The 14,328-nt window shown below is 37.1% G+C and overlaps 1 protein-coding gene across 1 annotated transcript; it reads left to right on the plus strand.

Annotated features, from left to right (window-relative positions):
• The first annotated feature begins 667 nt into the window (after positions 1-667).
• Positions 668-6,490, plus strand: LOC122137034 (myelin-associated glycoprotein-like). The gene is made up of 5 exons (XM_042722188.1): positions 668-1,064; positions 4,921-5,217; positions 5,459-5,543; positions 5,633-5,651; positions 5,727-6,490. The coding sequence occupies exons 1-5, from the start codon at positions 821-823 to the stop codon at positions 5,817-5,819; spliced, it is 738 nt and encodes a 245-aa protein (XP_042578122.1). The 5' UTR covers positions 668-820; the 3' UTR covers positions 5,820-6,490.
• Positions 6,491-14,328: the final 7,838 nt, after the last annotated feature.

Consider the following 14,328-nt stretch of genomic DNA (forward strand, 5'->3'; position numbering starts at 1 on the left):
GGAACACTTTTGGACACCTAAATATTATAGCATTATATAACAAAATGTCAAATATTTGCTTTAAAATGAATGCCACGTGTTTTGATATTTTAGTACCTAATGCAAACCCATTAATTGAAACTTAGATCCCTTCCCAGATCCCTTATTCAAACAGTTATTCCAAAGGTACTTCGATGGAAGCCATTTCATTCAGCGGCCATCTTTGAAATGCTGAACAAGATTATCTTTCCCTCACATTCAAAATACACTTCTTTGGTGACACTGTTGACTCCATTGTATAAAAATAAAATGATAAATCCTTCTTGAGCAAATCCTGTGCAGAGTGCTTCATTTGTAGCCCTTCATTCATACGAGAAATTTCACCCTCTATGATGTCATACAGGGCCATACTCATAAACTTTCTGAAACTTATACGAACCCTGAAGGAGTTTATTTGGCACACGTCATACGTCCAACTCGTTTTTTGAAACTATGGACATGTTGAGAATCCAGCAGTGTAAATAAGTCAGAAAGCATGAAATAGCATTAGACCTCCCTTTTAAAAAAAGCTTATTTTTCAACCAGACCAGCTAATGCACATGTATCTCAGAATGTTGATTGTTTCTGTATCAACTGTAACTTTTAATGACACCTGCAGTGACACAATGCCTTTCTCAGTCATTGGCTCTTTTATGTAGAAGGTGGGATTATTTCACCATATTGCGCATTGCAGTTTCTCCCATTCATAAGTAACAAGAGTGCACCATCTTTATGTATCTAATGTCTTTGGTTATTTCTTCCTAAATCAATCATTTATCTTTTCTCAGATGCCCCCCAAAACATGTCAACGATTCCCTCCAGCTCTGTGTTGGAGGGCAGTTCAGTGACTCTGATCTGCAGCAGTGATGCAAATCCAGCAGTGATATACACCTGGTCCAGAGAGAGTGAAGGACAGTTGAAGCAGCTGCAGACTGGACACACTCTTACCTTCAATAGGACCGACCCGACACACAGAGGCTGGTACCACTGTACAGCTCAGAACCAACACGGCAGCCAAAACTCATCAGTGATGCTGGACATTCAATGTGAGTAATACACATCAGCCAATTTTACCTCATCACATTCATTAGCACCTAAAAGTCAATTATAAAATGAACAGTTATGTTGCTGTTATTGTGTTATGATGCAATAATACCTACGATATTTTTTTTTTTTTTATCTTGATATAATTTAATCTCAAATAATAATTAAAAAGCCTTTCTGTTTATTTCAGTTTCATTTAAATGTTGGGACACATTTATAGCTTTAGGTTCACAAACTCATAATTCAACCTCATTAGTGCTTGAAACATTGCAGTAACACTTTATTTTGATGGTCCCTTTTGAACGTTCTGCTGACAATAAGTGCACATACATGTCAAGTAACTCTCATTAGAGTATTAGTTAACTGTCTGCTTAATATCTGCTAACTCTTTATTGTGATGGTCTCCCAACAGACATTCTACCCATGAGTAACTTATTCTAACTCTAACCCTATCTACTAGTACTCTACTTACACTCTGAGAGTTGGTAGATATGTAGGTGCAACTTTACTTATAGTCAACAGAATGTGTTAAAGGGACCATCAAAATAAAGTGAAACCACATTAGCTGTTGAGTTCCAAACATTAGTGTCAGACCTTCAGACCAGTATATCTGGACACTCTGTTTTGCAAATACACACAAAATGGCTGCTGATTCATTTACATTTACATTTAACCATTTAGCAGACGCTTTTATCCAAAGCGACTTACAAATGAGAACAGTAGAAACAATCAGATCAACGAGAGCAACAACGGTATACAAGTGCTATGACAAGTCTCAGTTAGTCTAGTACAGAAAACGTAGCCAGGGTTTTTTTTTTTTTTTTGGGAATATGATAGAAAAGAAAAAAAGGTAAGCACTAGTATTAGTTGGTTAAGTGCAGGCGAAAAAGATGAGTCTTTAGATGTTTTTTGAAAAATGAGTAAAGACTCAGCTGTTCGAATTGAGATCGGGAGGTCATTCCACCAGCTGGGAGCAGTCCAGGAAAAAGTCCTTGAGAGTGATTTTGAACCTCTTTCACTTGCAGAGCGCAAACTTCTGGAGGGTGCATAAGATTGAACTAGTGAGTTTAGGTAAGTTGGCGCCGTGCCAGTGGTCGTTTTGTAGCCAAGCATCAGTACCTTGAATTTGATGCGAGCGGCTACTGGTAGCCAGTGTAACCTGATGAGGAGAGGAGTAACATGGGCTGTTTTCGGCTCATTGAAGACAACCCTCGCTGCTGCATTCTGGATCAGTTGTAGAGGCTTGATAGTACATGCAGGAAGGCTCACCAGGAGAGCATTGCAATAGTCCAGTCTGGAGAGAACAAGAGCTTGGACAAGAAGTTGGGTGGATTGCTCTGATTCGTTCAAAAGCAACTGTATTGTACTTTTGTTTTATATCAGCGTTCTTCAACTTTAGTCCTGAAGTACCTCCTAGTGACAGCATCATGATGAGTTTAACAATTTTTTTATCGTCAAAGTTTGTGAAAACAAAACCTGTTCCAGCTAAAATTGTTACAAGTCTTGAATACTTCGGAGCACAGACTTAAGTTTTTGTTTGTTTGTTTGTTTGTTTTTTAAGGTGAAAAATCACAGATTATTGTAGAAGTAAAAAAAATAAATAAAATAAAAAAAACTGTTATAAAACTACATTTATAAAATTATAGAAGTTTAAGTTATAATTTTATACATAATTTTTGGTTAATTTCTCAAAATTATGAACTTATAAGTAAGATTTTTTTGGATGAAGTACAAATCTTTTCCACAAGATAATATCCAGGGACTCTACAATTTCCATATGGTTTGAGTGATCTGAACCATATATTTCCATAATTTTCTAAATATTTATGAAGTACATATCCTATTCAGAGATAGTTTGGGCAGTGATCTTAATATTTGATTTGAATTAAATCTCTAAAACACACACAAAAACGTGTATAGAACCAGTATGCTATAGTTTGGCATCACATCACAAATGGAGAACTTATCACTATTTATCTATTGCGCTCTCATTTCTTTTGAGAAATAGTCACTAGATATGAAAACTAAAGTCTGAAAGCTTTCAATTGATATATATTTTGTTAAGATTACTTTAGGTTTAGACTAAGATGTTATAGTTCTAAATGTGTGTTAAATGTTGAGACACATTTAGAGCTTTAAGTTCACAAACTCGTAATTCATTCTCATTAGTGCTTGAAACATTTGCTGTTGAATTCCAGACATTGTAGCTTCAGACTTCGGACCAGTATATCTGGACAATAATGTGTTTTGCAAATGCACACTGAAATGGCTGCTGACGCATCAGCATTATCGTTCAACATTCTCACATTTGTTTGTGACAAAATGTGTTTTTTCACAGTTACTGTCACGCTTTCAAACAAGTGTAAAGAGGACAGGCCAGTAGTAAAACAGAGATCATAAGTGTAAAGAAAAGGCATAATTCAACCAAAAATGCCTCCCTCAAGTTATTTAAACCTGCAATAATTTCTTCTTTCTTCTGCAGAACACAAAAGATTTTGTGATTTGCCTAAACGATGAAAGTATAGGGTCCCACATTTTTTATTTTTTGGGAGAACTGTCTATTTTGGACTTAAAAAGGGATGTTGTGGTCCACAAACATACGGAGTGTCTATTCACACTAAATACTCTTGTTTTAATAGATATGGAAGCACTGGTGTGCCTCATATGATGGAAATAACTGCACATGTCCAACATCATCTGATGTCATTTCCTTTTTTGGAGGGAAATTTGAAGACAGTGTGGTGCATCATAACTTCTCTTCTATATTTTATCTATATTATTGTCTGCACATAGAGAAGATTAATTGACTGTCAACAGTGTTATCAACATGTTCTGGTGAACTTTATAAATATGTAGAGAAAGAAGTTAATCAAGGTCATGTACTAACTAGTCCAAGGTCAGCAGTTTGCACAAGGCCCTAAAATGGCAGAAATGTCAACTGTGTTACCCGTCAACTGTAACAAAGATTACAAGGATTAACATGGTTGACGATGTTGGCAGTTCAGTGTCAATTTATGCTCACACTGAGTGTTGATTAAAAAAAAATACAAAATCACAACTATTGTCATTACACAGAAATTACATAGGAATTGCCTAAAACCATGATTTGCATTACAATGGATAAACTTAACTGATCTAATCATGGCCACACTTTCTATGAACTTAGTATCCATAATATTATAAACACAATATATTCACATTTATCAAGGGTTATAAAGCATTCAGAATTCTTCATAATTGACTTAAAACTATATAATATTAAATGTTTGGCATATATCTATTTCTGCTTAGTTATGACTGATAAAGTGTTATGATGTTATTGTACAGTATTGTATTGTATATTGTATTGTAAGTCCTTACAACTTGAAGTGTCATGATGCATTATGAAACTTCATATACATTTATAATAATATAATTTATTCATTAACGTTATAATATATATTATAATTATGTTTAAAATGCTTTTTGGATACTAAATTCATACCTGTCAACTGTGTTACTCTGTCAACTGTGTTATGTGTGGTTTTTATGTAATAAATCTATTAAACGTGAACTAAACCGTCAGAAAAAAGATGGGGATATCTCTGGAGATGGATGTCTTTGGAAAGGATGGCGAATAATACTAAATTTATGGATTTATGTTGAAGAAAAGTTTCATCCTTCATGATAGCATCCCACAGAATGCTCATAATGAAGCCACAAATTCATATTTTCAAATCAGATAGATAGATAACCTCAAAAACTCTGGTGAATAGACATCAACTTTAGTGATTCAGTGTGGCTAATAAAGCAAAAGAGAAAATTTTCAGCTTTTCCAGTTGTGCTGCACAGACTGTTCTCGATCTTTCTCTCTGTTAGATGTTCCTCAGATCTCCACTTCCTCCAGCTGTAGCAGAACTGATGTAACTGTGTGTTTCTGTGAGACTGATGGGAATCCCTCTCCTGAACTGGAGTGGCATCTGTCTGGACGTCCTGTCACTAACTCTTCAAATACGTTCATCAGTGAAGAGCGATTGAGCAGCACAGGCTTGAGGAGCTCCATCACTCTTCATCAGTCTCTCACACACACATCCACTCTGCAGTGTGTCAGCAGAAACACTCATGGCACAGATAAAAAAATGTTTGATCTGGTTCTCACTCCTCTACAGTTTACAGGTAAAACAAATATTTCAGTTAATAATTACTGTGGTAATTGTTTAAGTACAACACAGGTGCATTATTATCAGCTTCCTTAAAATGTTCAGTAACTTTATGGATTTGCAGAATTTTCATTTTGGGGTGAACTAATTCTATAACTATTTAGGAAGCATATACTGCTATTTTGACTTTCTCTTTTCTCTCCTTCTATAGTGAGTAATGTTTATATTTTCTTTCTGTGTGCATATTGTCTTTTCAGGATGTCAACAAGTTAAAATTCCCCTCCTGATCATTCTGGGTCTGTACGCTCTGACTGTTGGACTTGGACTCTACAAAATGAGACAGTAAGTCATTTACAGGTAACAGTTCATTTCTATATAGAGATATATTTTAAACAAATATACGTTAGTAACCTAATATCCTTTTTTCCTAGATTGTCTGCAAAACTGAAGGTAAATCTATTACATTATATAGTAAGGCAGCATGATGATGATGATGATGGTGTTGACGAGTGTTTTTGTGTTCAGGCTCAGAATGAGGCAGACGGCACATATGCTTCTCTTCAGCTCTCTGCTCCAGCCTCTGAATATGAGACTTTGAACATTAAGAGAGATAGGTGACACACAATAAACAACAAATACACATTTATTTTCTCTTTTGTTTTCTACAGTTTAAAATCTACTGTATATACACATATGTATCCACATAAAAGACTCTGATATCTTATTTAAATCTGTCTAAATCAGTTAGTATGTAGGTCATTCCTTGTCAAATCAACCAAATTTCTGAAATTTCCCCAGCTCAAATTTTTAATTTTATTTTTTTTCTGAATAAAGACAAACATGTATAGTGATGAAAGCCAAAATATCAAACGCCATGGATGCATATGAGGGCTGTCCGGAAAGTATCCAGCCTTGTGATATGAAAAATAGAGACATTTATCAAAGAAGATACAAAATGTAAGAAACATTGCACGAAGGACAATTACGCCTCAGTCCCCTTCAGAGTAGGCACCTATTAATAGAGTGGACCTGAAAAGCTTTTCTTAATGCATGAATGCTGAGCAGGAAGCTGATAGTGTTGCCACATTTATTTTTAATACTGAAAAGGATATTGACTGATATTGAAGTCACAGTTTACATTAGTTTGATTTTGCAATGATTTTTCATTGTGTTAATAAAATCAGTCACCTGTTATTTTAAATTCTAGAGAAATTTACTGTTTTAATTTTTTTAGAGTAGCTTAATGCACCAGTTTTGTGATTTTATATTTTATAGAGAAACAAAAATATAGCTGCTAGGGATATGCCGGTATCAAATTTTCCTGTTGCGATTAATTGATAATGTTTTGTCACGGTATACGGTATTATCACGGTATTGAAATAAAGTTTCAAAAAAGTGGTCATAATACAGTAAAACAGGTTAAATAACTTTTTTCTTATAACAAAAATAACTGGACATTTAAATACAATAAAGCAATACAAAAAATATATTTAAAATTAAAAGTTTTACACCGATTAAAGTACAAAAGAACTTTAAACACCCATAGGTATCACTTTACAATAAGACCTCTTTAGTTAACCTTAGTTAATGCATTAACATTCACAATGAACAATAGCCACATTTGCTACAGAAGTTATTAATCTTTGTTAAAAAATACAAGTCTTAGCTCATGTTAGCTCATTAAATAACACAGTTGCAACTTTCGATTTTAACAATGTGTTATTAAATATTGGAATACCTAAGATTAATGAATGTTCAGAAGAATTTTTCATTGGCAGTTTGTTAACTAAAGAAGCCCTAATGTAAAGTGTGAATGAACAATAAAGAATCAAAACACTTTCAAACAATATCTAGGGCATGTTGTAGTACAGATTAAAATGGAAACATTTCATGGAAATATATAAATATTATTTTATATTATTTAAATGTTTAGAAAGTAGCAGCTGCTTTTATTTATGGGGTTTCCAGGGTAAGGGCTGCATTTTCTGCAGTTTAGCGCCATCTGCTGTCAGAGAGTGAATGTGCTTTCATTCAGCGCGTCTCTCACATGTGCTTCTCATGCGCGCTTGTTTACATCAGAGCTAAAGCAGCATACAGCCGTGTTGTACATTTTTGACCAGTTGATGGAAAAAGTATTCTTAAAATGCATTCCAAATTCGGAATAATTTGTAATATATAATTATTCTCGGTATTTAGAAGTGCCCACGATAACAATATTGTGCATATTAATTACCGTGATATATCTCATTACCGAATATCGGCACATGTCTAATAGCTGCAAGCAGCAATTAAGGGGTCAAGCACAAAGAAGGAACAGTGAGTCAGCTATGAGTGTTTGAAAACATTTTTATCATTAAAGTTGAAGTTGCTGGAAAATCACAATCACTAGTAATGCGATTTAATTGCTTATCGCTTTGACTAAAAGGTGGCGCTGTTATCGAATTATTATGGTGTGGGCATTTACATTTACAATTTATTTAAATCTTTAGTTTAACATTTAAATTGTATGTATATGTATATATATAATATATATATATATATATATATATATATATATATATATATATATATATATATATATATATATATATATAATATATATATATATATATATATATATATATATATATATATATATATATATATATCAGCTAAATTGGGCCACTTTTTGGTAAATCGTTTGGGACAATAATACAATACCATATATGCCTATTCCATTTGTATTTATGATTAATAATGACTGTTTTTGATAATTTTGTGTTGAAATTATGTAATAAAATATAATTATTTAGGCCCTACAGTTCTTGAAACATCAGTTGTGCCAACTTTTTTTGCATGAGCAGTTTCAGGTAAAATGGGCCAGCTGTTTCAGGTACAATGGGCCAGTCAAACTGCAAAGGGAAATAGTAATTTATAATCAATTTTAATTTTAAAACACAACTGCTTATACAGCCACATAAAATTTAAACTGCATTAAACAAACATATTCATATTTGCCATTAAAAAAAAATACATTTTGGGTGCAAACCCACATATTCAAATGTGCAATTAAAAAAGTCCATTTTGGAACAACATAGATCAGTGAACTGATGTCAGTGGTGTGTGTGTGTGTGTGTGTGTGTGTGTGAGTGTGCGTGTGTGTGTGCGTGCGTGTGTGTGTGTGTGTGTGAGTGTGCGAACAATACATTTAGAACGAAATGTGCAAATTAAAAAAAATTCACATTCAAAATTGATAACTGATTTGTGTGTGTCTGATGAAAACATTTTTCAAACACAGTCTTTGCAAATGAATCCATCGTCATCACAGATACCATACTCTTCACCACAGCTCTCATGAAACCAGGCAGAACATGGATCACATTGTAGCCTTAGGGTCATTTGGGTCACCATAGTGGGTGTTGCAGGCTTTTTAAGGTGATTTGCTTCTCTTGCCCTGCTTTTTTTTTTCCTTTTCACCCTCACACTCACACTCACACACAAACACACACACACACACACACACACACACACACACTCAAACACATGTGTATGTGTGTTTGTGAGTGACACAGATTGTTGTGATATGTAATACGTGTGTACGTATGTACGTGGTGTACGTAAATACGTGAGCCGGAAATGTATGTTGTATTGAACATGTGAATCCTTAGTAAAGAAGTTCTAATCCATCTCTGATTCTGTAGAGTAATACTTCATGGTGGCAGCGGTAAAACAACCATAGTATCATCCACGTGAGTGTTCGTGACCAGTGAAGCGAGGAAATTATGCCGCGAGCCCAATCTGTTTAACGTTAGACGGCTGTGTAAAGTTACCGCGGGAGTTCATTCCGTGACGCGCTCTCTTATACACTTGTGGGATCGTAAAAGAGCATTGTCTGCGTGATAATTGCTTATCAGTCCGAGGATACGACAAAATACAGAAAAGGACAACTACTTTTGATGTGAGTACAAGATACATGTGCAAAAATGGCGGCACATCTACCAATGATGAACTGGTCTGACCCCGATCTGAGTGAAGCAATGTCTTTATTTAAACAAAAAATGAATCTGTACCTCGAAGATGAAGAAATAACAGATGCAGAAAAACAAGCTAGGAAAATATGTAGAGGAATTGGAGATGAAGGATTAAAACGACTAAATGCAAGTGGGCTTAGTGATGCAAATAAGAGAGAGCCTGACACCTTGTGGAATTTCTTTGAAGGACAACTAAAGTTAAATGTGAACTTCAGAATCCACAGGCTACATCTTATGCAGTATAGACAAAAGCCAAATGAGAGCATCGATGACTTTGTGACTAGAGCCAGAACTTTAGCACTGAAATGCCAATTCACTGACGATGAGCTCAATGAACGTTTAGTTGAACTTATCATTGCCAGTACTCCTTTTGATGCTTTAAGAAATGACCTATACAGCAAACCTAAAGGTCATCCAATTGCTGAAGTTCTAGCAGAAGGGCGAAAGTACGAAGCCTTAGCAGCTGGTAATGAACAGATACAACAACTTGGTATGTCACAGACTGAAAATGTCCATGCTGTAACAAGAGGACGAACGTGTCAAAACTGCAACACAAACCACAAGCCAAGGCAATGCCCTGCATACAATGATATATGCTCTATGTGTGGTAACAGAGGCCACTGGGCAAAGTGCTGTAAAAAGAGCAGACGACAGATAGAGTTATCCAGCCAGCACAGAAGAAGCAAGTCACGAACACGCAACAGATACCAAAGCCACGCTCGCCCATGGAAAGAGCACAAACGCAAAGACGAGTCCAGCATTAGCACTGTAGAAAGCACTAAAGATGATGAGTATACATACCAACAACACTTTTACTCCATCACCATCAGTTCTAAATGCATGCATAGCATCCATGTGAAACCACCTAGAGTTGAGGCATACACAAACCTACATATTAAACCACTTTTCTTGCAAGGACATGGGTACACACTTCGTCTGAAAATAGATACGGGGGCATCTGGAAACACACTTCCATTGCGTACATTCAAGCAGATGTATGGTGCATCTCCACAAAGCATGGAACATTTAAAATCAGCACCCAACGTAAAACTAACGTCATACACTGGCGATGTGATTCCCTGCTTTGGAACCATCAACATGCCATGCCAACACAAAAAGTCCAGATGGATAGATGTAAAGTTTTATGTCGTTGATGTACCTGGACCAGCCGTGGTTGGACTACCCACAAGTGAACTCCTCAACCTTGTGACGGTAAATGTTGATGCAATGTCTGAAAGAGAAAATAAGGGACATGGAGAACGACAAACAAAAGTGAGTACCTATCAACAAATAAAAGGCATCAAAGAACTAAAAGAGCAATATCCAGACCAATTTGACAAAATTGGCAGTTTCAGTGGCACAGCAAAGCTCATCCTAAAGGAAAGTGCCAATCCATTCATCGACCCACCACGCAAATGCAGTATCCACATAAAGGACAAACTTCAAGATGAGTTGAATAGACTTGTCGACCAAGGAGTCCTGCGAAAAGTAGAAGAACACACAGATTGGTGTTCTAGTCTTGCCTTCAGCACTAAAAAAGATGGATCACTTCGAATCTGCTTAGATCCTCAGAAACTAAATGCAATCCAAAATAGCTGACAACACAAAAATACAACTGTAGAGGAACTAAACCCAAAATTTGCAAATGCAAAAGTGTTCAGCAAGCTAGACGCAAAAGCCGGATACTGCTCGATACATCTTGAAGAGGAGTCACAGACTCTAACCACGTTCCGCACTCCTTTTGGCAGATACTGCTGGAGACGCTTACCATTTGGTCTCAGTGTGTCCCAAGACCTTTTCCAAGCCAAAATGGACCAAATTCTTGAAGGTCTTCATGGTGTAATCAGCATAGCAGACGACGTTGCAGTTTGTGGAGTTGACGAGGAGGATCATGACAGAAATCTGACAAGCCTGATGGAAAGAGCTGTAGAAACAGGTCTGGTGTTTAACAGTGACAAGTGCATCATCAAACAGCAGAGCATATCTTTTTTTGGCAACCTTTACACAGACAAAGGCATCAGACCAGATCCACCCAAAATCCACGACATACAAAAAATGCCGACGCCACAAAACAAAGATGACCTTCATCGATTCATGGGCATGCTAAACTACCTGTCACCCTACATACCAAAGTTTGCTGATAAAGCCCACAATCTGAGAGGATTGTTGAAAAGTGACTCACCGTGGGTGTGGGACACTGATTATCAGAAATGCTTTGATGACCTAAAGGCAACAGTGACTATTGATGCTTGCTTAAAGTACTATAATCCAGCAGCCACCCTAACACTGGAGGTAGATGCGTCACAGAAAGGCATTGGTGTAGCACTTGTGCAAGACAACCGGCCTATTGCTTTCGGTTCGAAGACGTTAACTGAATGTCAATCAAGATACAGCAACATTGAAAGAGAAATGCTTGCTATTGTGTATGGTATGCAGCGATATCACACATACTTGTATGGCAAATCATTCGTCGTAGTAACGGACCACAAACCTCTCGTCACCATATGCACAAAGCCTCTTCATGCTGCTCCTCCAAGGTTACAACGCATGTTGATCAAAACACAGGGATACAACTACAGCATTGTGTATTGTCCTGGATGCCAAATGATTTTAGCTGACACTCTCAGCCGCCTGCCAAACCCTGAAAACAATGAAGACATTGAACTCGATGAACGAATTGATGGGCTGGATACCGAATTTGAAGACCCTGCGCATCATACTGTTGCAATTGTAAACTTCTCACCAAACAAACAGGAGAGTCTTAGAATGGAGACTGCAAAAGACCCCAAGCTCAGTGCGCTTAAAGAAATCATCCATCAGGGATGGCCAGACAGGATTCAAGACTTGCCAAAAGACCTACACAGCTATTGGCCTTTTCGAGATGAACTCGCCATAGAAGCTGGAGTTGTATTTAAGGGCAGACAAGTGCTTATTCCAGAATCCATGACCAGCGACATACTGACTCAACTCCATGCAGCCCACCAAGGTATCGAAAAAACACGCAGGTTGGCTAGAGAAAGTGTATATTGGACCAAGATAAACACAGACATTGAAAAAATGTGCAGATCTTGCAGTACCTGTGCAGAACACCAAGATGCACAACCAAAAGAACCTCTCACTCCACACAAAACTCCCACAAAGCCATGGCAATACCTGGCATCAGATCTGTTCGAGATCCATGGCCATCAGTACCTACTTACCGTGGACAGATATTCTAAGTATCCTTTAGTTGATGAAATGCCCATACCAGTAAGTAGCCATGCAGTTGCACAAAAAATGCAATGTTACATGTCTTTATTTGGTCGACCAGATGAAATAATGACAGATAACGGACCGCAGTACACGGGACAACCTTTCAGGAAATTCGTAACTGATTGGGGAATAGAACATATCACAAGTTCACCACACTATCCAAAAAGCAATGGATTTATTGAACGACATGTGAGACACATCAAATCAATCATAAAAAAAACAATACAACACAAAGGAGATGTACAAGTGGCTCTGATGCAGGTGCGAGTGACACCCATTGACGGTGATTTACCATCCCCTGCAGAATTATTCCTCGGCAGACCAATCACCACACTCCTACCAAGTCATGCAGATCCAGGTAAACTGGAACACAGACAGCACCTGGAAAAAAGGATTACAAGGATGAAAAACACACCATGACCAATGTAGTGGTAGGGACTTACCACCGTTGTTTTCGTGTACAGAGTGTAAGAGTGTTAGACAAGGAGAGGAAAACATGGCAGCCAGGAACTGTTGTGGAAAGATGCAAGGAGCCGAGAAGTTACCTGATCCAAACACCAAATGGAAACACAGTCCGACGTACTAGGAGCCAACTACGTGAAATGTATGTAACACACACACAGAAAATACAGAAAAAAGTACAGTTTGCTGAAACACCCCAAAAAGATGAGGTTGAACAAAGCCACAAAAATCCAGAGGAGAACAAAATCACGCAACCTCTTGATACAAAAACAGACAATACAGGTACTGAGACAAGACCAACACGCACAAGGTCTGGACGGGTCATTATCAAGCCAGCCCAATACAAAGACTTTGTGTAAAGATGAAATAATAGTCAAACAGTAAAAAGAATACCAAATACGGACTAAATGTGTATTCTTTTCACGCGTAGTAATTAAACAGATTGTTTGAGTTCATTATAGTTCTAAAGTGCAACATATTGAAAAAAGAGAGCAATATTGTTGTTTGTAGTAGTTATCTGAAGTGTTTACACACTTATGTTAAACAGGGGGGATGTTGTGATATGTAATACGTGTGTACGTATGTACGTGGTGTACGTAAATACGTGAGCCGGAAATGTATGTTGTATTGAACATGTGAATCCTTAGTAAAGAAGTTCTGATCCATCTCTGATTCTGTAGAGTAATACTTCACAGATGATGGCCCATTTTAGCTGAAAGGATGTGGCCCATTTTACCTCAGTGCGTTAAGGTAAATTGGGCCGCCAAGAAAAACATCACTTTTTTAAAAAATATGTTCCTATACCAAACTAAAAACAATATTTCTGATTGATGCCATCAAGACAGATATTATGCATAGTTTTTTTATGTGCATGTTTTTTTTTTTTATAGATTTATCATCCTTATAATAGTTTAGTTAGATTTGGTATGCCAGGCTACTTACCATGCAGCTTTCAGGTGCAGTCTTGATAAGAATTATTGCCCCGCCCACCATAGCAACCATAAACCAATCAAATCACCTGTTACTTGTCAAGCACAGTTATGAAAACAGTTTGAAATCCTTTGTAGTAATTGGTTCTAAATTCCAGAGGGGCTGGGACCCCCAAACCTTATATGGCCCATTTTACCTGATATCACCCTATATATATATATATATATATATATATAGTCGCACATATATATTGTGACGAGCGTCCTAGGAGGAATCAGCGTCGCCCTGGCAACCAACAGCATACACCTGCACGTCCTCACCGCCGGCTGATCGGTCACAGCTGCATCTCATCAGAACACGGCTCTTAAGCAGCACATGCTGAGCAGACAAGTCAGAGACTGGTCTTGAGCCGAATGCACGCTGGACTAACAGTTTCGCGCCAGAAAGCAGCGAGTGACCGACAGGCCACCCAC

Source organism: Cyprinus carpio, chromosome B4 (genome assembly GCF_018340385.1).
Source record: "Cyprinus carpio isolate SPL01 chromosome B4, ASM1834038v1, whole genome shotgun sequence".
Classification (NCBI taxonomy): Eukaryota; Metazoa; Chordata; class Actinopteri; order Cypriniformes; family Cyprinidae; genus Cyprinus; species Cyprinus carpio.